The 25979-nt window shown below is 35.4% G+C and overlaps 2 protein-coding genes across 3 annotated transcripts; one reads left to right on the forward strand and one right to left on the reverse strand.

The window, feature by feature from the left end:
* The first annotated feature begins 1103 nt into the window (after nt 1-1103).
* On the forward strand, nt 1104-11306 carry LOC132198849 (diuretic hormone class 2-like). 2 transcript variants are annotated; one of them, XM_059623112.1, is made up of 5 exons: nt 1104-1242; nt 8410-8537; nt 9178-9273; nt 9521-9538; nt 10580-11306. In XM_059623112.1, the coding sequence occupies exons 2-5, from the start codon at nt 8449-8451 to the stop codon at nt 10722-10724; spliced, it is 348 nt and encodes a 115-aa protein (XP_059479095.1). In that variant the 5' UTR covers nt 1104-1242; nt 8410-8448; the 3' UTR covers nt 10725-11306. The 2 variants fall into 2 exon arrangements, with proteins under 2 accessions (XP_059479095.1, XP_059479096.1); XM_059623113.1 differs by lacking the exon at nt 9521-9538.
* Nucleotides 11307-11775: 469 nt separating this feature from the next.
* LOC132199068 (NACHT and WD repeat domain-containing protein 2-like) lies at nt 11776-24843 on the reverse strand. The gene is made up of 30 exons (XM_059623456.1): nt 24738-24843; nt 24137-24225; nt 23941-24057; nt 21852-22055; nt 21651-21795; nt 21306-21531; nt 20845-21043; nt 20525-20767; nt 19498-19698; nt 19300-19439; nt 19036-19246; nt 18461-18705; nt 18014-18266; nt 17792-17964; nt 17521-17740; nt 16909-17121; nt 16646-16846; nt 16138-16310; nt 15887-16078; nt 15361-15495; nt 15014-15125; nt 14847-14953; nt 14029-14175; nt 13856-13975; nt 13611-13805; nt 12832-13049; nt 12580-12772; nt 12289-12447; nt 11904-12093; nt 11776-11850 (listed from the first exon to the last, which is right to left on the reverse strand). Exons 1-30 carry the CDS (start codon nt 24841-24843, stop codon nt 11776-11778), a joined length of 5202 nt encoding a protein of 1733 aa, XP_059479439.1.
* Nucleotides 24844-25979: the final 1136 nt, after the last annotated feature.

A 25979-nucleotide genomic window follows, 5' to 3' on the forward strand; every position in this document is an offset into this window, starting at 1 on the left:
ATTAGTGATTATGATTGATTTAAATAGCTTTTTCATTAATTAAAATAATCTAGGCATTATCCACAAACTACAATTGATTTATTGTACATTACCATGTTGTTGATGAGGCCACAATTAGAAATTTAATAATAAGCTGCCTTCAATAAGTGTTTACAGCACCAATTGAGCCAGCAATAAGTTCAAAGAGAGTGGGATTGGTCGGCTCATTTCATATCAAAACAGAACAGGCCGTAATTTGCCTATTTCCATCCTATTTTGAGTTCCAGGCGAGTGCGTATCGGATACAGCAATGTAGAGACTAAAGGACGATTTTGGCAAAGGAGTGCGTGAGAAGAATGTGAGAGCGTCTAGCCGTCATCCAGGAAATCACAAGTCAAAGGAATTGGAAAGTGAAAGGGAATATACGACATTCAAATCTCGTTGGCATGGAATTCTCGATAGGTCTTGACATGAAAAAAAAAACTTAAAAATCCAATGTCAAAAAAGCTTTTATTCTTCTTTCTCAGATTTATATTGATTTGCTTTATAAAAAAAAAATGCAAGACTTGGCCGTAGATTTTTAAACTGTAAAATTACATCAAATTATTTCAAATTAGTCCGTTTCCAGTTACTTCAGTTGTGTAATTATAATTTAAAATTTTAGTATCAAAACGAGTTAAATTTTTCATCTAAATTCACGGGTGAATGTGTATAGGATACAGCAATGCTAAGACAATTATTTTTTTAAAAGTTCCACCATTTTTCTTCTAAAACTTTTCCTATCTCGTTGTCATTTTGCCTTGTAGCTTTTTTTCCAGATTCAATTTGCTGTAGTGGAGAGAAAAAAAATTTGCATAGAAAACAGTTACGCGAAACAATAACACTTTCGGAAATAGACCGCGACGAACAAGTTTTGATAACCGTTCAAATAATGCGTCGGTGTAATTCTTGGAATTGGCCGCGGGTCAAACTCCGGAAGGAAAACGGTTAGATTAATTTCTTTTTATTATTTTTGCACTCGACGCGCGGGCGAGAGGGAGGGTGGCAATTAAGTCGCGTTTTGACGGATGATGACGTGTGAGAGGGTGTCTGATGTGCACCCTTCACTCTGCAACACACGCCCTCGCAAGCCGCGCTCGCGCCGTGCTCTCGGCTCGACGCAACCTGCCCGTGTATTTAAGCACTCGCCGCCCGCCAAACATCTCTCTCGGCCACTCAACAAGTTCGCGCCGCACGGTCCCGGCAAATTTCGGCTCAAACTACGTGAGTATTCACTGACACTTGCTAATTCATCTCATATTATTTGCAATTGCTGTCAGCATCGTTCCTACTTTTCACATCTTACTGATTTTGTTCAAATTATTTTCCTGCAAATTTATATTTGGCTTAGAAATATTTCATTATTCAAACCATTTTATTTGAAAGTATGAATTATAGAGAGATGATTAAATACTTAGTATGGCAGAGAAAATTTAAGATTTGGGTGTTTTTGCAAACGTCTGTGAATTAAAAACCAATTTTACTTGATAATTTGTGTTGTTCAAATGAAAAATATTGAATAGGAAAAAATCATTCTAATTTTCAATTCATCGACAACATCTTCATACAAAAAATTATTTCAAATAGAAAAAAAATTAATGACATTATATAATAATTGTGTTATGTCATTCCTCATTATTTTGAGTAATTTTTCTCTTTTGTGAACAATCATTTCATCTGCCATCACCTCCGGTTGAAACAAATTCAAAGGACTAATTAGCTTGCGAAGCAGAAACTGTTGATAAATGGACACTAATGAGAACGCCTTGCGTGGATTTTTCTCATCCGAAAGAAAAATAACTCGTTTTCTAACATGAAAAAAATTATTCATTTCTCCCTTTTTGAGGTTGAATGCGTTTGTAATCGCGGCGAATTAATACTTTTCCTTGTGCTCCGCAAAGGTCAAAAGTGCAGAACCTTGATAGGCTGCACAACAACAATGACCGTCTGTGTACAACTTAGATTACAAGGGGGAGAGAAGTTTCTTGCTGATATGCTCTTCCAGCACAGGCAAAGAAGTTTTCCATCGAGCGCGGCAGCCGCGGGCGAACGGCCTGAAAAATGCACGCGCGCCCACCATTTGCGGCCAAATTGAATTTTTGCCATATTGCGATCGAAGTGGCTGTGAAAGAGCTCTCGGCACAACAGACTTGATTAGCTTACCCGAAAGATCAACTTTTTGAATCAAATTTATATCTTTTATAACAAAATATCCAAAACATATTCCATGAACCGTTCCCATTTCCAAAACTTCTCTAAAATGTGCAAAATGTTGTTATTTTTAAGTGCAGCCTACGGATCAATGAGCGTAAATAATAATGATTCGGGCATATTTGATTGTCAACTTTTGCAAAACTTGTCATTAAAACTACATTTTAGAACTAACTTTGAATTTCTTAGTTAAAATAAGCTATTTTTAAATTCTAATTTTTTTTATTTTTCATGAAAAACCTTACTTAAGTAATTTTTTCTCGCGACGTTTCTATCCAAATTTATACAGTTCTCAATGCCACAAATTCTTTTAGAATATTTCAAAAATTATTTTCCTAATTTGTAGAGAAACATTCATAATATTGTCATGACTATAAATATACTTTTACAGTTTCATACTTATAAAAATAATAACCTTTCATGAACAATTTTCTTTCCTTTTTTTTTAAGTTTAGGATTAACAATCTTTAGTTAATTAGCACGTAACAAGCAGAAGAACAATCAACTGATTGATCTCAAATAAAATTTTTGTGTCATTTTCCCATGCAAATTTGACTTTTATGCATTTTAAGTTGGTGAAGCAAAATGTTTCGCTCTCTACACAAACTTGATCGAAGAACCGTACAGAGGATTTGCGGAAGGAATTAGTTGGAAGTTCATGTGTGCAAATTTAATTGCGAATTCATTACACAAAAGTTTTACACACACTCCACATTCAATTACGTCGCGCTGAAAGTAATGAAAATTCACGGCAAGATAAACATACCAGTTTGTATTGCGAGACCTTTGTGTGCGCGGAGGAATTAAAGTTTCGCGATGACGTATTGTCTCTGGAGGGCAAGAATGGCGCATCCGTTCGTTGTTTCCAGAGATACGTGCAAAATTCAACCAGCAGCTCTGACCTTTCTGCTCTGTGGACGAATCGTGCGCGGAAAAGATAAAAAACCGTTTTGATAGGCTTTGGTCAATTTTCACGACAGGGTAGTTGTTTTGTATTTTTTAAGATTATGTTGGATTTTTCTTGCAAAAGCAAAAGACAACTTATACCAGTTTACTTATTGATTAATAGGCACAATTTTAATTTTGGTCAAAAATTAAATTTGTTTCCAAGAGGTAACCTTTATTGTATAGAAGAAAGAGGCTTTTGTTAATTTTAGAGGAAAAATTTTCATTTTTCTCAATGTTAAATTATATAATTTCCTTAAGAAGTATTATTACCCATTATAACTTTTATTTTATTTTTTGAGCCTCGAGTTGTTAGAGAAAGATGAAAAAGCAGAACATAAAAAATTTACATCTAATAAAGGTTTTTGGAAAAGCCTTCCGGATATTTAACTTTGGCCTTCATAATTAATCACTATTACCCATTGTATTATCAAATATTTTTTGGGCAAAACATTAATATATTTATCTCTGGATTTTAGTAAAAACTTTCTCTTAAATTTAATTGAATGAAGTTGGCTGTAATATTTATTATATACATAACCGAGTATCAAAACTGCAACTAATCCAAATCTTTTAGAAATGTTATTAATTTATAATTATTATATAGATATTCGAGATATTCAAAATAAACTATTTATATTCTTTTATCAAGCAGAAAACGTTGACGGTTGTTAATAAAACGCCTGCAAATTCAAAACTAGGCAGACCCGCTGACCACGCAGGTCGTGCGGGTTGCATAAGTCCAATTTCAGCGGTCGAGCGAGTCGCAAAAAGTGCGAGCCGCAAGAAGCAAATTGCAGTTTATGTTTTTCACGATACTCTGACAAAAGGAATAAATGATCAAAGGGTGCAAAATCAGTAAAAGGAAAAGGAGAGGAGTCGGCGCCACGTGTGCATCCAATAAACCGACCTGTTGCTGACAACTCGCCGAGCCAATAATAAAAATATCGCGTTGCTTCCAAAGGAAAAGAAAGAAATAAAGGTCTGCTCGTCATTAAATGTAACGTTCCGGTCTCGCCATTTGCAATATCGTTCAATTTGTTGTAATGCGTGGTGCGGCTCTAGCGGGCGAACGGGAAATATTTGTTTTTACGTCCGTCGCTTGTTTACGAGCGAACGCATAAATTTTATGTGTACATATTTCGCGGTGTACGTTTTATGCGCCTCAAACCAGAAACAACGGGAAATTATTCATCACATTTGTTAACAAAACTGTAATTTACTTCGGAGGAAAAATAACATTATTTATGTACTAAATTGAGCATGAAGATTTAGTTCAAAATTAACACAACATTTATATGAAAAGCGTAAAATCACGGAACGGAGTTTGCTCGTGTGAATGACATGATTTGCTGAAGTGAATTGCTATTTTGAATAAAAAAAATATTGCAAAGCATTGGTGTACAAGTTACATTCCTTTCAGAGAGAAACAATTGCATGAAAAAACTCGGGAAAAAGCTTGAATGAAAGACGGAAAAAACGATTGGATGAGTAGAATTAAAAAGCAGGCAATACATTTTTTAAAGGGAATGGAATGAAAAGGAGAAAAAATGATTTCTTCACTTTCTGAAGAATCTCTTCTGAAGATCCCCGATAAACATTTTCAATTTTCGTGTTCAAGAAGAACCAAATAGTAAAAAAAGCTATTAGTCGAACGCCATAGCCGACGGCTGCATGTGATTGGTCCAAAATTTCCAAAGAATAACAAATAACTTGTCATTTCTTTCGTTCTTTCTCTTCTGCAAGACAGAAATTTTCCAACTCAACAACTTCTTGTCTGTAATAGTATTTTTTCCCATTACGTCAGAAACAGATTATTTGGCAAAAATTGGCAAGGAGTCCAAATTCAAAAGGCACAATAAGACATTTTATTCTCACAACAATTACTTTGTCAGAAAGATTGCTTAAGTTTAAAAAAATATTGATACTTCAGAAGGTCATTAACATTTTTAATTTAAAAAGATTATAAAACGAGCAAAGGAAAATTGAATTTGTTTATTAACTTCTTAACACACTCTATCAAGAGCAAATTGAAGCAACTAATTATGCTAATTATCTAAAATTTGACATTAATTCCATATAAAAAAACCTGTTTCATGAGCGAACATTTCTTTCTAATTTCCTCAACGCAGAAAGGACTTCATGTTGATGAATATTGTTTGAATTTTTTTTTTTTCAAAAATTTGGAACATACCATTTAAAGCAGTCCTGGTTGATTTATCTCTTCGTCTGCTCTCTCTGTAAATAAAAAATTTAAGAAGAATAATAAATAAATTGAAAATAAAACTAAAACATTTTAGCTTCTCAAAAGTTTTCAACTTTTAATAATTTACTTTTGTTGTACTAATTTTAAATCTCTTAACTTCTACTTCACTGCACGTGTGCCCAACTTGCAATTTCAAGGCATATATGAAATCACTTTTCCTGCAGGCAAGGTCGTACGTTTTTTTCCTCCCATCCAATCCAATTACGATCGGCGTCGCGTGAAATTTCACGCTAAAGCGATTCAGCTGGGAGCTGCAGCCGCGAGATAGAGAGCAAACAAACAAGCAGAATTGAAATTGGCGATCGCCGAACCGATTCGGCTCTTTCATTTGACACCGGATAGCTTAACTGGGGCAAAAAATTAATCATCACCTGCCGGCCGAAAACAAAAGCGCCGCCCTTTTTGATCGTAAAGCTGTTTCTTTGAATATAAAGGAGGCGCGCGTCTTATGTTTTATTACATTCCTGGAGGGTGAGATGCGCCGCACGCGTCACAGCCGAGGAATTCTTCAAAGCCGAGATTAAACGGAGCCGCCGGAAGACAGACTACCTGGCAAGAGCGGAGCTTTACGAGTTTCACTTGCACAATGGAAATGCTAATTTCGCAATTGCAATTAAAGCAATTCATTACTCGATCTATTCCTGGGGCCAAAGAAAGTGCTACTCCTTTTGAAAAGGGATATAAATTTCAGGTGGGCCGTTAATGCCAAAATGATTTTACTCCGGCGAGTGAGTTGGAAAATTGACTTTTAAAGCCGCGAGCCTGAACGATGTGAGGCCATAAATCATCTGCGGTGTCAAAGACTTGTTGGTTCTGCAAAAACATTTTGTAAGCGAACCGTGTTGCCAATCGAGATATTGAATGATGGAATAGAAATTTCTTTGCTTTCGCTATACAAACGAATTATTCTTGCTTGACACTCAAAAATTATTCTCCTTAATTACAATAGCTCTTCAATTTTATACATAACTTTTAAATAATCATTACAAATAATTGTGTTGTTACAAACAAAACGTTAAAATATTTACATTTCATAATTTTTCCAAATTTCTTTTTATTTCTCTAACTACATCCTTGGAATGAATTAAATAATTATTCAAAAAGTGAACACACTAAAAATAAATTAGAACATATCAAGGTATTGCGTTTAAATTTTGAAAATTGAAATATTTCCTTTTTAAAGGGATCAAAAGTTTCAGACAATCCAGAGAAAATCTCAGAAGCTGCTGTAGTTTAATTATGGATTATGGCAATAGGCGTAATTATTCATTAAGTAAATTGCGTGTTTCAAGACTTCTCATCTGCTGACGCTTTTATTTGTAATTGCCATTGTCGATTCCGGCAAAGGCTCTCTCGCTCTGTCTCTACCCACGCAATCTACAGATTTCTGTATCGGCCTCAAGAGACGTACGCTAATTTTGAGCGATCTGGAATCAATCACGGTCTCTTAAGTGGAGTGGCAGCATTTCAAATGAGCTGCTCCCCCTGTATTATTCAACAGATACCCCCGCCTGGTAATTACGCGACCGCGCTTCTGTCGGTGGATTTTGCAAACAGTAATTACAGCTCTCGCGATTTCAAGCTTCAACGATTTGAATTTACTCTCCGTGGTTGTTTTCGGTCGGTGGTGACGCAGAATGACCTTTTTCTCGCCAGCGGCAAATGTATAACAAAATGAAATTAAACCTCGCGGCTTTTCAGGCGTGTTTAAAATGCAAAGAGGGAAACGTGGGGATTCTTGAGAAGATTGCAAATTTTCATTGCATAATTCATGGAGGACGTGAGTCCGTCTGTGGAACGCGTGCCGAGCATTTGTATCCCGCGAAAAGTCTAAACGTGAAAAGAACAAGTAAATTACAAAAGCTTATTATGCTAATTAATTACGTGGGCAAGCTTTTTGTTCAAACATTTTTCCCTATCCCAAGTGAAAAATTGTTGTATCTTGCACAAATTTATTTTTGTGTTGTCTTTAGAAATATAAACTTTTGTTGTATTATTGACCAACTTAACGTCATTTTAATATATTTATTAATAATTTAAAATTATAATTTTTTACTTTTATTTATTTTTAACTCAATAAAATATGAATTAATTTTATGCTTTAATATATTTCTTAGTAACTCAATATTTTGTAAAAAATTATATTGATTATTTGAAATGATAAAATTAATAAATATTTAATCGAAAATTTAGTATAATATCATGAATATGTACTATATAAAAAGATAAATATATCTATGATCTTTGAAAGTTTTGATAAGCCATCATAATATGAAATGAAAATTCTCGAGTATATCCGATTTCTATGTTTTTTTTTTAGTCTTCAGAAAATATGCTTCCATTCCGCGGCATTTCAACGGAGGAATCGTCAATGATACTTCCGTGTGTGTTGCGAATCCACGGCACGCTCAGGCCTTTTTCTCTCTTCTCTAAATGAGGAAATTGATATCCCGGCCCTTCCTGGCGAGTGGAGGCCGCTTTAATGAGAGAGTGCAAACAAAAAGGGCGAAACGGACGAAAGGCAGCGTAAAAAGGTTTTTCTTTTCTGTGCATTTCACACGCGCCAGCGAGAGAAAGAGATGCGCAGCAGGACTGCCAGGCTGAGCATGCAAATTTACTTATTGTGACGAAAGAAAAGTTGAGGGCCCGAGCAGAGGGGCGCGGCAGGGGTCGGCCGGGCCCCGCGGGGGGCAGCGAAATCGGAAAGCTGGCAGGCCGGCTGACCACGCACAGCCATTAAGATTTTTACTGCCACGCCGTATATTTTTTTTGCGAGATGAGAAATAATGAATTGGTACGGCCGATTATGGCGCAAGCAACATAAACAGTCCAAATTGGACGCGACGAGATGTGGGCAGTAATTTTTTCCCATTATTACCATCATCATTGTTATATTATGAGCTAAGGGTGCCATCGAGTTAATTTGCGGGGGTGCGAGTTTTGCTCAATGAATTTATCGTGTGTTGCAGCGTTAGAAAAATATAATTAGAGAGACAGAAACAGAGAGGATGAGGCCAGGAATTGCAGCCACCCTGTTCGCGCTTATCACGTTATGCCTGATGGCCTGCGCAAATGGATCTCCACTAATCAATCCAAGGTGAGTTTGACCTCAAAACACTCCCAACAACTGCTCCTGCGCCGACCGACGCAAGCACAAGAGCAAGAATTCAATTGAATCATTTCTTTAAAAAGCAATTCCTGGAGCATTGTTAATTTTTGATACAAAATTAGGGAGAGTTAAAAATATATTTTTAAGGTGCAACCATTGGCAACTAGAATAATTATCAATAATCGTTCGAAATTTTCTTTTATTTAATATATTTATTAGTAACTATTAAATTTGTAGAATTGTTATTTTTTTTTACTTATAGGCTTTAATTTTTTAAGCAAATTTTGTTCTTTTATCTATCGGATATCAATGGAACATTTCAAAGTCTCATTTAAACTCATTTAATCTTTTCTGAAAATGTGACATCCATGATTTTTATCTTATCTCATTGTAAAAATTACATTTTTTTTCTTCCTGTAACTCTTCAGGTACTTACATTTGTTGAATTTAAAATCCAACAAATCAATTTATTAAATTTAGCAATAATTAAAATATAAAAATATAAATATTAAATTATTTTTTTCTAAAACGGATTGAAAGTAAAATTTAATTTCATTATTTTAATTATAAGATTTATTATTAAAACTTTTTATGTGCAATTGGAAAATCCTTGTTAACTCTGTTTCAGCAACGAAGTAATAGAGACCGACATGGATCCTGAACTGATGCTCCAAATTTTGGCTCGCCTGGGACAATCGATGTTGAGGAATCAGGAGCTCGAGAGGTATTTTGCGCGTCACAAATGTGCTGCTTGTCGTCAACAGCACCACAATTTGAAAGCTGCACAAACTGCTACGAAAGCACAAACTTTGATTTTATAGCAGAAAAATAATAATTATATATTTGTGTGGTCTTAATTTATGAGCTTTGCCGAGTTGATTTCTAATTAAAAAAAGCAGTAAATTTTAAAACTTTTCGAGAAAAGAAAATTAACTAATGCTGGTAAATTTCTTGTTTCATCGGAACAAAAGAATTTACACCCCAAAGAGGTAAATATGTGTATAAAAATTCGTATACTCTGAGTTCTGGTTTTTCTCATTTGATTTGATCCACTTTAGCATGCTCTTTTAAAAATGTAAATATCAGACATATATCTTTTCATACATAATAAAAACCATTCACGCGAGTAGATGCTAAAATTCGAACCTCTTCCGAACACTCTCCTCTTTCTCATTCAGACAGTAGATTTACGATCAAATTCCACTCGATATCATGCCAAGCAGATTCTTAAAACAAACTTTTTTCCGACATTTCGCGCATGCCTGCCTTTTCAAAACGTCAAAACTGCACCTCACTTGCCATGAAGCTCGTTTTGCACAACCCAACACACACAACTCACCCAAAGGCACAAACTGGAAATTTTAAGAATATTGAGCTTTTTTCTCTGACGAAACAATAGTCAAAAAGATCTTGATATTAAAATAATTTTGAGTCAATTCTTAAATATTGAACCTTTTTTAACAATTAAATATATATTAATTAATTTTAGCCGGTACAAGAATATTTCACTGCACATCCCAAAAATTTTTCTGAATTATTAAAATCTTTTATCATGTTTCAAAATTATAATATCTTGTAGCTTGAATAAAAAGCTGAGTTATTTCATAATAATGTGGATGCAATTTAAGACTGAATGATTCGTTAATAAGTTTCAAGGTGTGTAAGAATTATTTATAAAAGCGCCACCAATTTCACTTTTAATTCAATATCTCGAACTATCTCCAAAATTTAAAATTAAGGCGTTAAATAGAATTTAATTTCCAGTAGTTTTCTAATATGAAAAAAATGAGTGGCCGCAGCATCAGCGAAAGCTCCTCGGTGTGAGGAGCTGCACAGTGTCGTTTTGCACGATGTGGAAAGCATTTATGAATAATGAATTCTCATGCATATTTCAGCCGCGACGGATTACAACAAAAGCCTGTGTAGTTCCGCTTGCTCTCTTTCTCTTTCACTATATTGTGTTCGTTTTTGCTGCACGTTTTGCCTGCCGAGTGCAATAACAACGCGAGTCCTCTCGCTGATTTTCGCAGCTCAAAACGAGGCCTGGATTTCGGCATGAGTCGCGGCTTTTCGGGATCACAGACGGCCAAACACCTGCTCGGACTGGCGGCCGCCTCGTACGCAGGAGGGCCTGGCCGCAGGAAGCGCGACGCAGTTCTCTTCACCGGCAACTAATCCCTCCTAATTATTCCACACGTTTTTAATTCCGAAATTCCTCGGGCTCTTTTCCTTTCTCGACACTCATTATCACAACTCCGGCATGCAAATCAAGAAGTTTTCCCACCCAGAGGCTCCTTTCGTCCTTTCTCCTCATTTTCTCGCCCGATAATAATAATAATAAAAAGTATAACCCAGCAGATTTGTACCTACATACATATGTGTTTTAGCACAGCAGATCGATGTATATTTTTATCTCTACCTTCAATTTCGATGCTGCTTTCCTCGGCAGGATTGATTAATTGTCCACGTGTATATTCGATCTTTCCGTACGTAGCGTGATTAGCAACCGCATCACTAGCAGCGTGATTGCCTTCCTGGCCTGCAACGTTCGTTTCATCTCTCTCTCCCTACTATGATCTGTCGCAAATATTATCAGTGCAATTCTCCATGCTGTATTGGAATCGACGTAGATTAATTAAATAAATAAAATGTAATGTTTGAAAAAAAAAGAGAGAAACTCCGCCAACACATACACACACATATTATGTAGCGCACAGTAGGTCTGTATCAAGGTTTATCAATAAAAGTCTAACATATGCAGTCATAGTACTTTTTCATCTTTGACATATTCCCCTTCTTTCCCACAAAAGCACGTCACACTTTTGACGAATTGGGTTTTGTGCCAGAGCCAACATATCATGTTGAATGTATTTTGGGACCTTTAGGAAGCAAAATAAGGTAAATATTGACTTTTAAATCAAAATTGCTATCAAAACTTATTTTTATCAAATTACAAAGAACTAAGAACGAATAAAAATTGTTTTGAATTTTATTCAATTTAACGATTAAAGGAAATCAATTATAAAATCTTTCATGATTTACTTCATTCGTAATTCATTTTAAATTAATTAAAAATAGTTTAAAGTTGATCGTCTTCTACTCTGGTTATTTCTATTGAAAGAAAGAGTTGTAATAATATACCATCGCTATATTTTTTCAACCAACAATAATTAAAATGCAATAAACTCTTCAACAAATTCAAATTATATACGAAACGCATTTTTTTTCAAGCGCCCTGCTTTTCCGCTTCCTGAATGATGTCGTCGATTTCGTGGTGTTTTAACATGGACTCCTTTTTCCACTGCAAAAGAATGTAGAGTAGGAAGTTTTGGAGGAAATTGAATTTGCCTATACTTTTTCGTCTCTCGAGGGCAAAGTGGACAGGAAAGAGATCATTTCTGGTTTGCTCGGATCGGCAAGGGCGAGCACCGAGATGCATCCATCAACCGCGCCCAACACCAACGCCTTTCCATCTTTGGTGCTCGCGATCGCGCTCAACTCGGCCTGCACCTTGTAATTTGCAATCATACTCGCGTCAGCGGTCCTGCAAAGAAGACGAAAATTACAAACTGAGAAAGTTGAGATTTAATTTTTTTGTGGGATAAAAATGACAAATATAAAATAATTTTTTTTTTAAATATAAGCAATATAAATATATACAAATTTTTTTTTTAATATAATTGATCAAAATATCATTCAAAAAGTGATGGAATCGTAATAGGAAATAAAAATTCCATACTTGAAAATTCGCAAAGTTCTTCTGCCACTGTGGTAGTAGAGCACATACTCGTCCGTTTGATTGAACAGCGACATGACAGTAAAAACACCCTCAGCAACTTTTGGGATGAATGTTTTGACAGTCGCTCCGTGTTTCAGTTCCAGCAGCTGCAAACCGCCGCTGTGTGAAGCAAAAATAAGAAGAAAAAAATGATGAAGCCGCCCGAGGTGCAATTAGAGAAAGCTCTTTGAAATGCAGATGTACACAATTGTTTTTTATTTTTAATTGAGGAAAATGTTTGTTTTTCCGTACCGCGTCGGGGCGTAGAGGCCGTACTTGCCGTCCTGCGTGCAGCAGCCGCCCCATTTCTGGATCGTCCTCGAAACTTTGGCGTTTGTGCCATTGCCGCCGCCGCGAATATCGACCACGGTCGCTTTATCCGAATCAATCACGGCCACCAGGTTCGCCTTGTTGGGCATCGCCAGAATTTGCAACACTTCCTTCCCTAAGCAAATTTATCGTCAAACCTCGATTTATGCAAAAAAGCAGCGTCTTTTGTCAAACCGGATTTTAGTTGGAATTTCGCATTCAGGTTGCCGGTTTCGGCGTCGAACACCAGCAGAGTTTCTTTGGTGGTGGGGCCTGTGCCGCCGGAGGAAGTCGAACCTACGGAATTCGAGCGGCTCTGAGCTGAACCCGAGCGACTGGATTTGCTGCTCCTGGACGAGTGGAGACTGCCCGAGGTGCTCGAAACGCTACCTCGCCGCGAATTCGCTTTTTTGCTATTAGACAATATTAAAAAAATGTGAAAAAATGGAAACAATTTACTAATTGAAACACATTTTAACAATTATTCCATTAAATTAATAAAAAAATGTTATGATTTTTGTATGATTTAGATTCCTTTAGTTATCTCTCTTTGAATATTGACAAAATTTACTAAAAAGAGAAAGATTAAAAAATATTTAACATTTTTTATATCATTCATTGATGTGAAAAAAATTAAATAAAAAACATTCAAATTTTTCTTAACATTAGGATTTTTTCAGAATTTTTGTCCGTATCATTGGCTCAAACGAAACTTTTTTTTTTTACAAAATTGGCAAAACCTTTTTTCCTAATGAGGTTTACAAGGAGATTATCTAGAGTCAGTTTAAACTGTTTAAAGAGGGAAATTAAATTTTTTTATTACTTTCTAATTTTTTTACTTAATATTAAAAGGAAAAAAATTAATTAATACAAAATATATTATACAAAAATGAGGGAAGTTCCTCATATCTTAAGGAAATCATTCTAAATAAAAAAGTAATTTTAAAGTGTTTAAACTAAAAAAATCAAGTCACCTTGTTTTTGGAGCAGCCGAGGCGTCCTCCTGGTTGCAAATCACAATGTGCTCATTATCGCAAGTGACGACGGCAGGCTTGAAACTCGAGTGTAGCGTGAAGCTCGCAGCCCAAACGCGTTCGCCGTCAGGCAAAGTTCTTACCACTAATAATCCCTCTGTAGCGCCCTCGGACGGACCAGAGGCCGTCAAGAACCTTTGCGGACAAATTAAGAGAACTTTCTCGAAAAGGAAAACGAGATCAACCTTTCTCCGTTGTTGAGCAGCAGAATCTGTTTGATGTTGGGCTGCTCCTCTTTAAAAATGACGCTCTCCAGAGCGCGATTCCAAATTATCAAGTTGCCCGACTCGGCAGACACGATGTACCTAAATGAACCGTAAATATTAACCCGAAACAGTGGAAATCTCTTTTTTAGCACCTGCCGTCCGAGGTGACCTCGGCGTGAGTGACGATTGCACCCAAAGGACTGTCGGCCAGCCGGGCCTGTTGGGTGCCTGTCAACAAGTCCCACACTCCGACGCAACCCCTCGTCACGGTAATAGCCAGACAAGCGTCTTGCGCGATTCTGAACATGGAAAAAATTGTCAAAATTGTCCTAAAATTATGAAATAATTCTCCACGAAAATTTAACTTATTTAAAATCAGAATGATTTCTTGGATTACATTTTACTATTTAAAGCGTTCAGCTGAGCAAATCACACTTTTAAATTTCTTACCGCTGTAAAACAAATTTTGAATTTTGCTAAATTTTCTCCAAAATACTTGGAAAGTCAAAGTTTCAAACATTTTTCAAGTGATAAAAAAAAATAATTTAATTTTTTTAGCACCGATCAATTAAGATCTTTCAAAAAAACTAAAATTTAATATACCAAATTCATCAAATTGTTGTAAAGAAAATGAGATGAATATTTATTTTTTGACTACATGAATGCATATTATTTTCAAAATTATTACTCACAGATCGCCAATAAGGAATCTATGTACGACCGTAGATGATAAAAATTACATAATTTCCATAAAAATTTAATCAAGATATGAAATAAATTTTAAATGAACTTGTTATTTATTATAGAAATAAGTAATTAATTATGAGCATTAGGTAAACGTGAAAATTTGGAAATTAACACGGATTTACTCTAAATGATGGATGATGGCCTAAATAAATAATCAGATTATTCTTGGAAAAACTTGCATATCCCAGCAAAAAGTCATTTGGTTGTAAAACTTTGAGCTCACGTGATTGCGTCGATTTGCAGTTCATGCCTGTCGATCGCGTGAACTTGCTCAAAAATGTTATTTATGTTCCAGACCTTGACTGATCTGTCGATCGATGAAGTTATTATCTGAATGATAAAATATATCATTTTTATGGCCTGAAGTTTTTCCTCGAGATTTTTTTGTACCAAATTCCAGTTGCCAATAGTGAGAGGCTCGAGAGAAATAATTCTGCCAAAATGAGCGTCGAGAACTTTCAGCAGTTGCTCCGACTCGACGTTCCACACGTACAAACTTTTCCTAAAATTAGAGATTCATATATTTTCTGGTGAGAACTAACTTGTTGAATCGCCGCTGTTATGAATAGTAATAAAGGTTTATGTGCAACAAGCAGGTTACGCGGGTTGCATAATTTTTTACGGCTCGTCGTTATTGTCGAGATTTATATGTCCGGGTGATTGCGCATTAAAAGCATTCACCGTGCAAATAACGACTGACGAGCGAGCATTCATAAATAAAAATATGAACGTCAAACCTGACTGCCGCGACGAGAATATCTTTGGATAATGAAAGTACGCATGAGTTGGACTGCAGCATTTTCGTCGAAATGTTTCGAACGCTGTGCGCAAGAGTGAATGATTTCATCGTGCAGCTTTCAATGTTCCAGATTCTGTAATTACATAAATAATTCATATGCTAAATATTTGTCTTCGTTTTAATCAGTTTTAATTAAAACCCAACCAAAAGAGAAAGGCAATTTTCAGAAAACTTGATTAAAATGTAATACTTTTGTTGATGCTTGAATTTGAAATTATTTAATAAAATTAAAAAATAACTTTGCTTAATTTGATTTTTTTTTCAAAACTTGAAATAGTTATCTTGAAATTTTTTATTTTCATAAAACTAAATCTAAAAATCACAGATGCATATAAAAATATTCTGATTTTTTTTTTTTTTTACTGTTTGGTATATGATGATTTCTTTCTTTTTTTTTTTTTTTTTTTTTTAATTTTTCCTTTCTGATATTCGGTCATAAAGTTGGAGCTAGAAATATTTCTAACCTAAAGCCATTGCAAGTTGTTCCGAACAAATTCTCCTCCTCTTTGTCGAGTTTAAGCTGCAAAAGTTGTTCGCCCGGGTCTTCAAACTCCTTGTTGACCCTCCAAGTTGCGCCTTCCACGCAAGCCTCAACCACGCCTTTGTCCTTCGTCATGCAGTAAACTTTGGTCCACTCGCCGTTTTGCGCCATTGCACTTTTTTGGTTAAATTTTTCACATTTTAAAATATCTTCCCTTTGTTAAAGCAGAGGTACCTGTGAAAAGCGAGCGGCTCCATTTTAAGTCCTTCGCTGTTGCTCGCGATTAGCATCATGTCTGGCTTATCCAATTGGCCGCTCCACAGGATAAATCTCATTGTCTGCAAGCTGCGGCATTCCATGGTCAAAATCGGCTTACGCACCCAGCCGCCGTCATCCTCTTTTCCCGCCTTCCGTTTGCACAAAGGATAAAAGGCATTTAAAATGAATTAAATTGCCGTCACTTATAAATCATTTCAATTTTGGTGCAAGTAAAAAATGATTTAATTTTTGGAGTGAATATGAAATGATTTAAAAACGAACCCTATAATAAATAATTTTATTACTTCACAAAAATTTAAGATATTATTTTTATTTATTAAAAAAAAACTCCAGGTTTTGTACTTGTGCGAAATTTCTAAAATTTTGATTCCCTCAAAAATAAATGAAATTTCCTTCATCGAAACTGTTTCTAATGAAAAATAAAAAAAAACTTCATCCATTTTTTTTTTTTTAATTTTCTTGCCTGGGCAAAAGCGGCGCTGACAAAACTGGCTCCATCGTGGTTTGCCTGCAAATCGCCTTGCAGACTAAACTGGGCCCACGTTCGGTTTCCATGCACGAGCAGGTGTGCATTCAGAAGGAAAACGCCGTGAATCTCCTCGTCGTTTTCCAACGGCGACGCCAAAATCACGAACTCGCTGCTCAGCATGTTGAGCAAAACGACCTGAGAGAATAACCAAAATCCAAAGTAAATTCGCGCACAATTTCAACTCGCAAGCAACACACTTTGTTGTTGTTTGTGTAGGCAGCGGCGTATCTGTTGTCCGGACTGAGCACCAAGTTTTGCATGATGCCCTCGATGTCCGGGTTGACCTCGCGGGTCAAATCGCTGGTGGCCAAGTCCCACGTGAGGAACTTGTTTGAGACAGAAACAATGTAGCGGTAGTCGGCGGTGAGTTTGAAACCAAACACGGCGAACTGGTGGCCCTCCAGCGAATACTGCACCGCAAAATTCGGGGCGTTATTTTCATAAATTATTCTCGCTTTTAATTTGGGACAATTGGGACTAATGTTAGCTTAAGCTTTTGTTTGAACAAGTTTGGTTCAGAATTTGCACAGCCAGACAAATTCACAAAGGAGAAACGTTTTGAGAGTTCATTTTTCCTTGTAAATAATTTAAAATTGAGTATCAAATGTAAATCACAAATTTCGTTTTCAAATTAAAGAATTTTAATAATAACTGTCTTTTTTCCAGGAAATTGTTCGTCTCACATTTTTCTCATTTTTTTCTCTTTATGGAAACAGATTGATTAGTGGACCAACAATGCTTTGTTAATTTTTAACTTTTTTATATTTATTAGAGGGAAATTTGATAAATTTAATTGAGCAATTTCTCACCTTTAGAGGACCTCCGGGTGTGTGCAAGCAATGATGCATCGGAATGAGGGCCGAGTGGTGCGGCCCTTCCTTATCACATTGCTGCAGAAGCCTTTTAACGTTGGGATTTGTGCCGATTTCAGGCAAAAGTCGGCCGACCAACTGAGAGGCCAACATGTCGGGATAAACGCCCAAAATCGCACCACCCAGTCTCAACGCGTCCGCCACCAACGTCAATTCTCTGTTTAAATTTTTTTAATTTTTTTGCTAATTTTTTATTAAAAATAATCACCTTATGGTTTCTTTGTTTGTTAAATGCAAACACGTGTCTTCAAAGTCAGATAAGACGGCCTGCAAAGGACACGAGGACAATTTCGCGTGCAGCCACTGATAGTTGAAAAGGGCGTGTTCGTAAAGGTCGTCGAACCGCTGACACCGCACTAAATGGAACGGCATCTCACCGAACTTTTCATGCAAAATTAGCTTAGAATTAAAAAATAAATTAAATTTATACTTTTCTTAAATTGTATCTTGAGACTTTTCCCTCTTTGTTGTAGTAAACTAAGGGCTGTGTCGGAACTTTTCGATCAGCCGCACTATCCTTTGAAGCCAAATTGAATCTATGTCTCTGAATTTCTGTAAATTTGAATGGCTTCGGAACGCCTCCTCCCCAAATTCCGAGAAAATAGTCGGCGATGGACGAGTGGAAATAATTTGACAAATTCTTATTTTTGAAATATCGCTCTCGTGCTGCATCTCGGAACTGTCTGTAATTTTATATTATTTGAGTCATTTTCTCAATGAAATCAAAAAAATTAAGTCAATATACTTTAATTAAAAGAGATAACTAAAATAATTTTTAAAATAACTGTAACGAGTCAAAAACCCAATTAAGAACAAACAATTAGCAAACACGTGCAAACTTGCAGAAGCTTTCACTTTGCTCTCGAAATAAGCGCACCTGTGATACCAATTCATCACACTGACGCCGTCAGCCTCACGTTCCGACAAATAATTGGGCAAATCGTTTCTGATCCTCGTCCACAAGAGAGGCGGGATCCTCCTGGTAGGCGGTAAGTGGTATTGATACACGTCGTCCAGGACTTTGTCGTCCAGGGAAATCAAGTCCTCCAACTCGGACTCGGACAGACCGCTCTTGGCCGCAGTGATGTACGCCAAGGCGTGGAAAACCAACAACCTCCCATGCTAAACAATATTATTAAAATCAAAATTTTATACTTCTAGAGTCTTAATTTTTTTATTTGGAAGAAAGGTAAAGAATTAAAAAAAAATTACTGCAATGAGAAAATTTGGAATGTACATTTTTATAAGAGGAATTCTATAATTTTTTTTTATCTTTTCATGCAATTATCTTAATATCAGATTTTAATTTTTGGAATGATCTTTAAATACAACCCCCCCCCCCCCCATCAGAAATGTAATATTTCAATAGTGCCCGGAACCTTAAAAAAGTGCAATTTCGCTGTAAAAATTTCATAAAAATTAAATTTTAATTTTTTCCTCTCAAATAAAGACCTGTTTTTCAATTCTTTCAAACAGCATCATAATCGAATCCATGATTGTCGACGCCAAATAAGTTTCCTGCGGTCGAGTGTAGCTCCTCCATCGGCAAATCTCGGCGAAAACCAATTTGACGAAAATTGGGAGGGAGCATTTGGAAATGGCATTAGCCACCAAACGCCACTGGTAATTCGTCAAGTCCCTGCACGCTTTTTGCATCCACATTCTTGAATATATATTTTTTAATAAATTTTTCCCGTTGGAATTATTGCGCCCCACCTTATAACTTGCATGGCCAAATCTTCGCCTAAATCGGTTATCTCAATAAAATTCTCATCGGCATCAATCATCCGCCTCAACAGGTGGTAGTCCCTGGAAATTTCTGGGTTGTCTGCCTCTGCGGCGCACGTCAAGATAATCTGCCGAAGAGAGAGAGCGAGAAATGCGCGGGCGTTTGATTAACTCGTTTATGTGTACTTTGCAGTAGGGCGGGATTTTCGTCGGCAACCAGGAAACTTTATTTGCACCCTGCGCGCCCGTCATCTGGTCGATCGAGTCGAGGAAAAGAAGCAGCGGCATTTCCTTCGTGGCGATTGTCAAAAGATACTTGAAGTAGGCGGTCAGGGGCACCAAGTCGTCGGGAATGTCTTCGAAGGGCAACATGTAGTTGTAAGAAACCTGAATTGAAGCACAAAATATTTTAATTTAAATAAAATATAAAGATTTACAAGTAATCATTCTAATCGTACTTCTAGAAGAAAACTTTGAGCAGACTTAATTGGAAGAATATACATTTTAAAATGAAAAATTAATTAAATAAATAAATATTTTTGGTTGTTAAGCTTAAAAATAATTAAGTATCAAATTTGTTAAAAATTTATTTTTTATAAATCATTTTTATAATTCAAATTTAAACCTTTTTTTTTCAATTATATTTTATTTTTTATTTAAATAAAGACGGAAAATTGCTTTTAAAATTGAGCTCTACAAAATGTTTTGACGTAAAATTAGCGAAATTTCTATAAAATTCAGGTAGGATAAATTAATTCTACCTTGATCAGATGAGCATCTATCGAAGTGACATTTAAACATGATTAAACTACCTTTAACTTCCATTCCTATTTTTGTCAGTATTTAATTTTGACGAATATTTAGCCTTATAATATCGCATGAGACACAGCAAGCGTTTATCGGAAATGGCAAATATTCAGATTTAAAAAAAAAGGAGTTTTAAAAGTTATACAAATGAATTTAATCTTCTAAATGCATCATCATAATGAACTTTGTAGACATAGCCTTTGATGCTTAAATAGCTTTTAAGATTTTAACAGAAATTTTTTTAAATCAAATAGATAAAATTACAAAATCATGTCTGCAATTATTTCTAAATTATTAACATTTCATTTGGCAAAAGAAGGAAACGCAAAAGCTTCTCTTTTGTATTTTTAAACACTAAAGAAAATATGATGATATGTTTAAAAAAATGGATTTTTGGCCACTTTACCTGTTGACAAATCGACACGAGGGTCGGCTGGAGACTGCTTGAGTCAGGCGTGGTGCCAAGAAACCTAATTATGCAAATCGGCTTAGAGCCGGGAAACCACTTTGGCGACATGGAGGCCGCCTTTGAGAGCATTGAGGTTTTGCCGCAGCCGCCCTCGCCGTACAGGACCAGTGGTTTTTTGGCCTCGGGGTCCTGCTGGTGCGCCCTGATCCGCTCAAGGGTGTCCTCCCGACCGTAAAACACCTTTAGCACAGAGACGGGGGATGCTTTTTAATTGCGAATCCTTGCCAATTATAATAATGGAAAAAAGAGTGTAAAACCTCAACGCAGTTGTTGCACGCGTTCATGTGCTGCAAGATTTCCGTCACGATCTGCCCCTGGGCGCTCGAGTCCTCTTTCCGCATGGCGCGGTCTATTAGCTTCACCATGTTTTTGTAGAAGTGCGTGATGAAGTGCTGCAGGTACTCGGAGTGCGTGTCGGGATCCAGACCCTCTCGTCCGATCCATTCAATTGTGTACCTTTAATTTATTTTTTTGGATTCTTTTTCAATTTTCTTTTTATTAAATTTAAAAAAAAAATATTTATACAATTATATTTTCACCAACAAAATAATTTGAAATAATTAATTAAAGGGCCAAAGATTTTAATTAAATATTCTAAATGAATTTTGATAATTTAAATTGAGTATTCTTTTTCAATATCAACGAAAAAATTGAATTTACAACAAATTTTCAATTAATAGTTTAGCAAATGATTTATATTGCCAAATTCAAATTCAACCTTTGCAAATTAGTGGCCTCAATTTTATTTGGGAGGCGAACGTCCCTGAGGTCCGCCATCAGTTTGCAAGCTTCCGTGTCGAGACTCCGGTTCAGAATGTCGATAAAAAGTGAGGCCTTTTTCAGGTTTTGCAAATTGATGTTGTTGATGTACCTGACGTAACCGAGACAGTGATTCTTGGTGTTTTTCACATTTAGAATGCCGTTAATAATTTCTCGTTCTGTCACTGCAAAAGACAAATTCGGCCGATTTAGATTCGAGCATTAAACAAAGCCCGCCGGATAAATTGCGCTGCTTTAGTCTGCTGACGTCACGAGTTAAATTTTGATGCCGTCGTTATTATACCTGACATGAAATAGTTGTGCATGGTGTCTTTGTCGATTTTGCCGCCGTTGAACAACGACTGCGACGCTTTGCGCAGCAGCTTTTGCATTCGGACCATCGTGTCCCACCAAATGGCCTGGTCTTGCTGCTGCAGCTTCGGAACTCGCTTCGGTAGTAATTTGCGAATGAGGAAAATGAATAAATTGATCGACCGAGTCTGACCTTATTGTTGAAATTGACGAGGATTGAGGAAATCGGCTGCAGCACCGAAACGGGCGGCACGGCGTTGCTGTCCTTTTTGTACCAGAGGTCAAGAGTGCTGCCGTCAACATTCAAGGCAGTTAATTCGTCCCGCAGCAGTTGCAATTCCGCCGAAACGATGTACGTTGGAATTGGCCTGTATCCGTACTTTTGGCCCAGAAAGCACTTGATTTTTGGATATAATAAATTAGATTGATTTTTTTGTATCATAATTCATAAGTCAAGTAGATTTTTAATAAAATAATTTACTTTTCAATTAACTTAATTCAATTTTTATTTTCCATTCATTAATAATTAAATTTTTAAATTTGATTTTTCTAATAAATAAGTTTATAATTTTTTTTTTAAATACTTTTAGTGTTAAATTCCAGTTGCAAACAAGAAATCACTTTAAGTTTTAAGTGCGTCATCAAAGCTATCCAAAATTTGCTCAAATTCGAAAATTTTTATGCCTGTTATCTTGGAACATAATAGGCTGCATTACTCGATTTTAACAATGGCTTCTGTGCTAAAAATTTATGCTCATTCAAGAAAATTGATTAATATAAATTTGCAAATCTGTTACATGTAAAAATCTTTAAAAATAATAATATTAATTATAAAAATTAATAAATCCTTTCAGGAATGTTATAGCTACACTAAAATTTATGCCTTTAAAACCAACATTTATATTATAAAATGTGTTTACGTTAATTAAAATGCGTGTGTACTATACAACCCCCTGATTACTAGTATTCATTTGTTGTTAATTTTTTTTTAATTTAATCAAATATCAGAGCGGCATGAGAAATAATTTGAAAAGTTTAAACTTAACAGATTAAGAGCACAGTTAATTATACCAAAGTTTACAAATATAATAATTGTAATTTGGCTCGTAAGTAGAGCACAACCCTAATTAACTGCACGCCATTTGCATAAGCACACCAACTGTGCTAATTCTCCAGTGAACGCAGTGTAATAACACAACTAGTTTCAAAAGATAAATCGCAAATAAATCGCTTTGCATGTTAATCATTCTTTTGCAAAGAGCAGTGCTCAGCTGTCGATTACAGAGAGTATTTTATCTAAATGCAAATGAAAGCTCCAGAAATAGCAACCGGTGTTAAAATCACGTGTTTCTATTACTACATGCGTCACTTTACCTCTAATAAAGAGAGGTGCATAGTTTCAAAGTAAGGGAGGAAAAAAGAGGCTGCGACTTTTAGAGTGGCGGCGGCATTGAAAACTTTGGTGCCAGGCACTGCAGGCGAAACTAAATCCTATAAATATTGCGCAGCGGTGTCGTGGCCCTTTTTTTATTAAGTATTCTATCGTGTGTGTATGCAAACCCCTTCCTGGCGTATTTGCATTCCACTTCCATACGAAAATAAATATACGTACACGGCAGCAATAGCTCACATGTGAAATTCGGATGCACGCGAAAGATGTCACTTGGTTAATGGCGTGTTTATTTATTAAAAAAGAGGTAATTGCACGCAACGAGCAGTTGAAACTCTGACCAGAATTTGACAGATAATAAAATCATCTGATTCATAAGTATCTCCAGCAAGTTAGGAAAATTTCACTTTTTAAATTGATGTTTCTTAACATTAAAATTTATATTTTCCTACATATTGTGCTTTAATTTGCATATAAATAAATATAAAATATTATGCTTCGGCAACAAATTTAACGACTCAACATGATAAAAGTAGGAGGGAAACATGTAGTAAAAGCTCAAATAATTTTATTTAATTAAATACCAGAATAAATTTATAGATTAATTATTATTTTGATTTATTAATTTTAAATTTATTTATTAAAATTAAATCATTTTGTTACTTTTATTTCACATTATATCATATTTTGCTGTACTGTTTAAACTTTCAGACAAAACAAAAACCCGGAAAAAATTGTATTTTTAATAGAAAATTTAACAATTTTATTTTTCACTTCAAATAATTTGATTAATTATTTCAGAATTATTTGCGAAATATTATTAATAATTAGTGGGCAGTATAACTTTTGTTATCATCCTGTTTTTCACTTCTTGTGGAGATTAATGACATACCACAAAGTTGGGCCCCATTGAGAGACGCTGGCAATTGCTGATCTCCCTCATGCACAGCTCGGTTGTCATGTGGTCGTCAGTGGCTTCGTCTCGCACGCCCCATCGCATGTCCACCACCTTTTTGTTAATTACATTTGCCAACACACCGTCAATGTAATTATTTTGGTCCAATTATGCAAAGATTGGATAAAACAACCTGAAATTCTAGCCCGTGCTTTTCTCTGCAGTAATCTTTTAGCTTTGGATACACTTGCGCCATCAGAGTGTTCCTCTCCATTCCAGTGTCTGTCAGCAATTTAATTTGAACAGAAAATTAATTCAAGATCAACAAAATCTTTTTAAGCTACTAATTATTATAGTTTGATATGGTTTTGCATTTCTGATTCAATCTAATTTAAAACAAATTTTAAATCTTTCGAAATTAAATTCTAATGAAAAAAATTAGGTCTATTTATAAAGTCCTGTTGGAGAAAATCTATGCATTATAAAGTTTGTATGAATTAAGAAATCAAATTAAAACTACGAGTTGAAGAAAAAAACATAAATTTATAATTAGAAGGTTTTAATAGTGATTTAAAATTATAATTCTTATTATTAATGATTTATATTCCAAATTTAACATTCATTAAAGCAACTATGCAAATTTAAGAAGGAGATTCAAAGAAAATATAGTAACATTTCCACTTTCATCAATTCATAACACATGGCAGTTTAGTTCCCCTTGAAAAGTTTGATCTAAATTACGTTCGGACCCCTTTCAGTGTGCAAACAAGGTAATAAAATTCGAGGAAATGCACCTGTGAAAGTGGAACTGGTGAAGATGCGCACAATCTTGGAGCTGACGGGTGGCAGGCGGTGCTCGAGCGAGCCCGCAAAAATCCTGTCCACCGTGCGGTCGTCCATGGCTCCTTGCCTCGGTCGAGGACCAACTGATCAAAGAATTCAATTTGAACTTGCGGGGGCCGCAATGACGGGCGCACCACAGAGGCGCACACTTTGTTGACTGATCGCCATGGCTACGATTAAAACTTTTGATATATAAAGAAAAAGGGAAAGAAATACACACGCGGCGCGGAGACTTCTGGAAACCCAATTCAATTTTGGCAAATGCAGGCAGGTGTTTTATTTGGCGATCGAGTTTTCATTCCAAGAAATCAATTTATCGTGCAGGCCAGTGTAGGCGTGGATAAAGTGGGGTGCAAAACTTAATTAAGATGATCACCTCAAAATTGTCCTTTTTCTGTCTATCTTTCACCGAATGGTATCAAAAAAGTTATAATTAAACTAATTTAGTTCAATTAATTGTTTTCCGCCAGAAAAAGCGTGCAGAAAAAAACCCATAAAAACGTTTAATTGACATATTATAAACTCCAGTAAATTTTTAATTTTATCTTTAAAATCTATGAAAGGTGGGAGCCATCTAATATCAAACAAATTTTTACTTGTGCATTTTTTTGTTTTTACTTCAATCTTGGATACACTGATAATGAGTTTTTAAAGCACTATAAGATATAAGTGACTAAAAAGCCAAAATTCATTACTATAGATTTTTTTTAATAAATTAAAAAAAGGTTTTGAGCTCCTGATATTTTTCTTTTTAAAACGTTCTTTTTTATTTCTTCATAGTTTAAGAGATTGTGACACATTTTCTACTCTTTTTTTTCATTTTTGTAAGTAACAGATTAATTATTTAATAATATTTTTAAACAGCAACTGCAATAGTATAAAAAGGAAAAGTAGAAAAGTTTATTCCTTGAATAGTCTAATAATCTAAAATAGTCAATAGTCTTACAAGTAGAAACAATAGAAAATTATAATATTTTACGCATTTACTCACAACTCTCAGATTTTGCATAAATACTTGATCTAAAGGTGCCAATACATGGGAAGATCCATTAAATTAATTTTGTATATTTCGAGAAAATTATTGAAATCTTTAAGATCTAAAAATAACAAACTATAATCACACAAAAATATGATCAATCCAGAAGGTTTTAAATATATAGTTGTATATTTAAAAGTAATATATGAAATAATTA

This window comes from Neocloeon triangulifer, unplaced genomic scaffold, assembly GCF_031216515.1.
Source record: "Neocloeon triangulifer isolate White Clay Creek 2 clone unplaced genomic scaffold, ASM3121651v1 ptg000013l, whole genome shotgun sequence".
NCBI lineage: Eukaryota > Metazoa > Arthropoda > Insecta > Ephemeroptera > Baetidae > Neocloeon > Neocloeon triangulifer.

Coding starts and splice junctions, on each gene's coding strand:
- LOC132198849 (XM_059623112.1), top strand. CDS start 8,449: ATGAGGCCAGGAATTGCAGCCACCCTGTTCGCGCTTATCACGTTATGC. Junction 8,538..9,177: donor TCTCCACTAATCAATCCAAG/GTGAGTTTGACC, acceptor ACTCTGTTTCAG/CAACGAAGTAATAGAGACCG.
- LOC132199068 (XM_059623456.1), bottom strand. CDS start 24,843: ATGGACGACCGCACGGTGGACAGGATTTTTGCGGGCTCGCTCGAGCAC. Junction 18,706..19,035: donor TTGAAAGAATTGAAAAACAG/GTCTTTATTTGA, acceptor AATATTGTTTAG/CATGGGAGGTTGTTGGTTTT. Junction 16,847..16,908: donor CCTACACAAACAACAACAAA/GTGTGTTGCTTG, acceptor TTATTCTCTCAG/GTCGTTTTGCTCAACATGCT.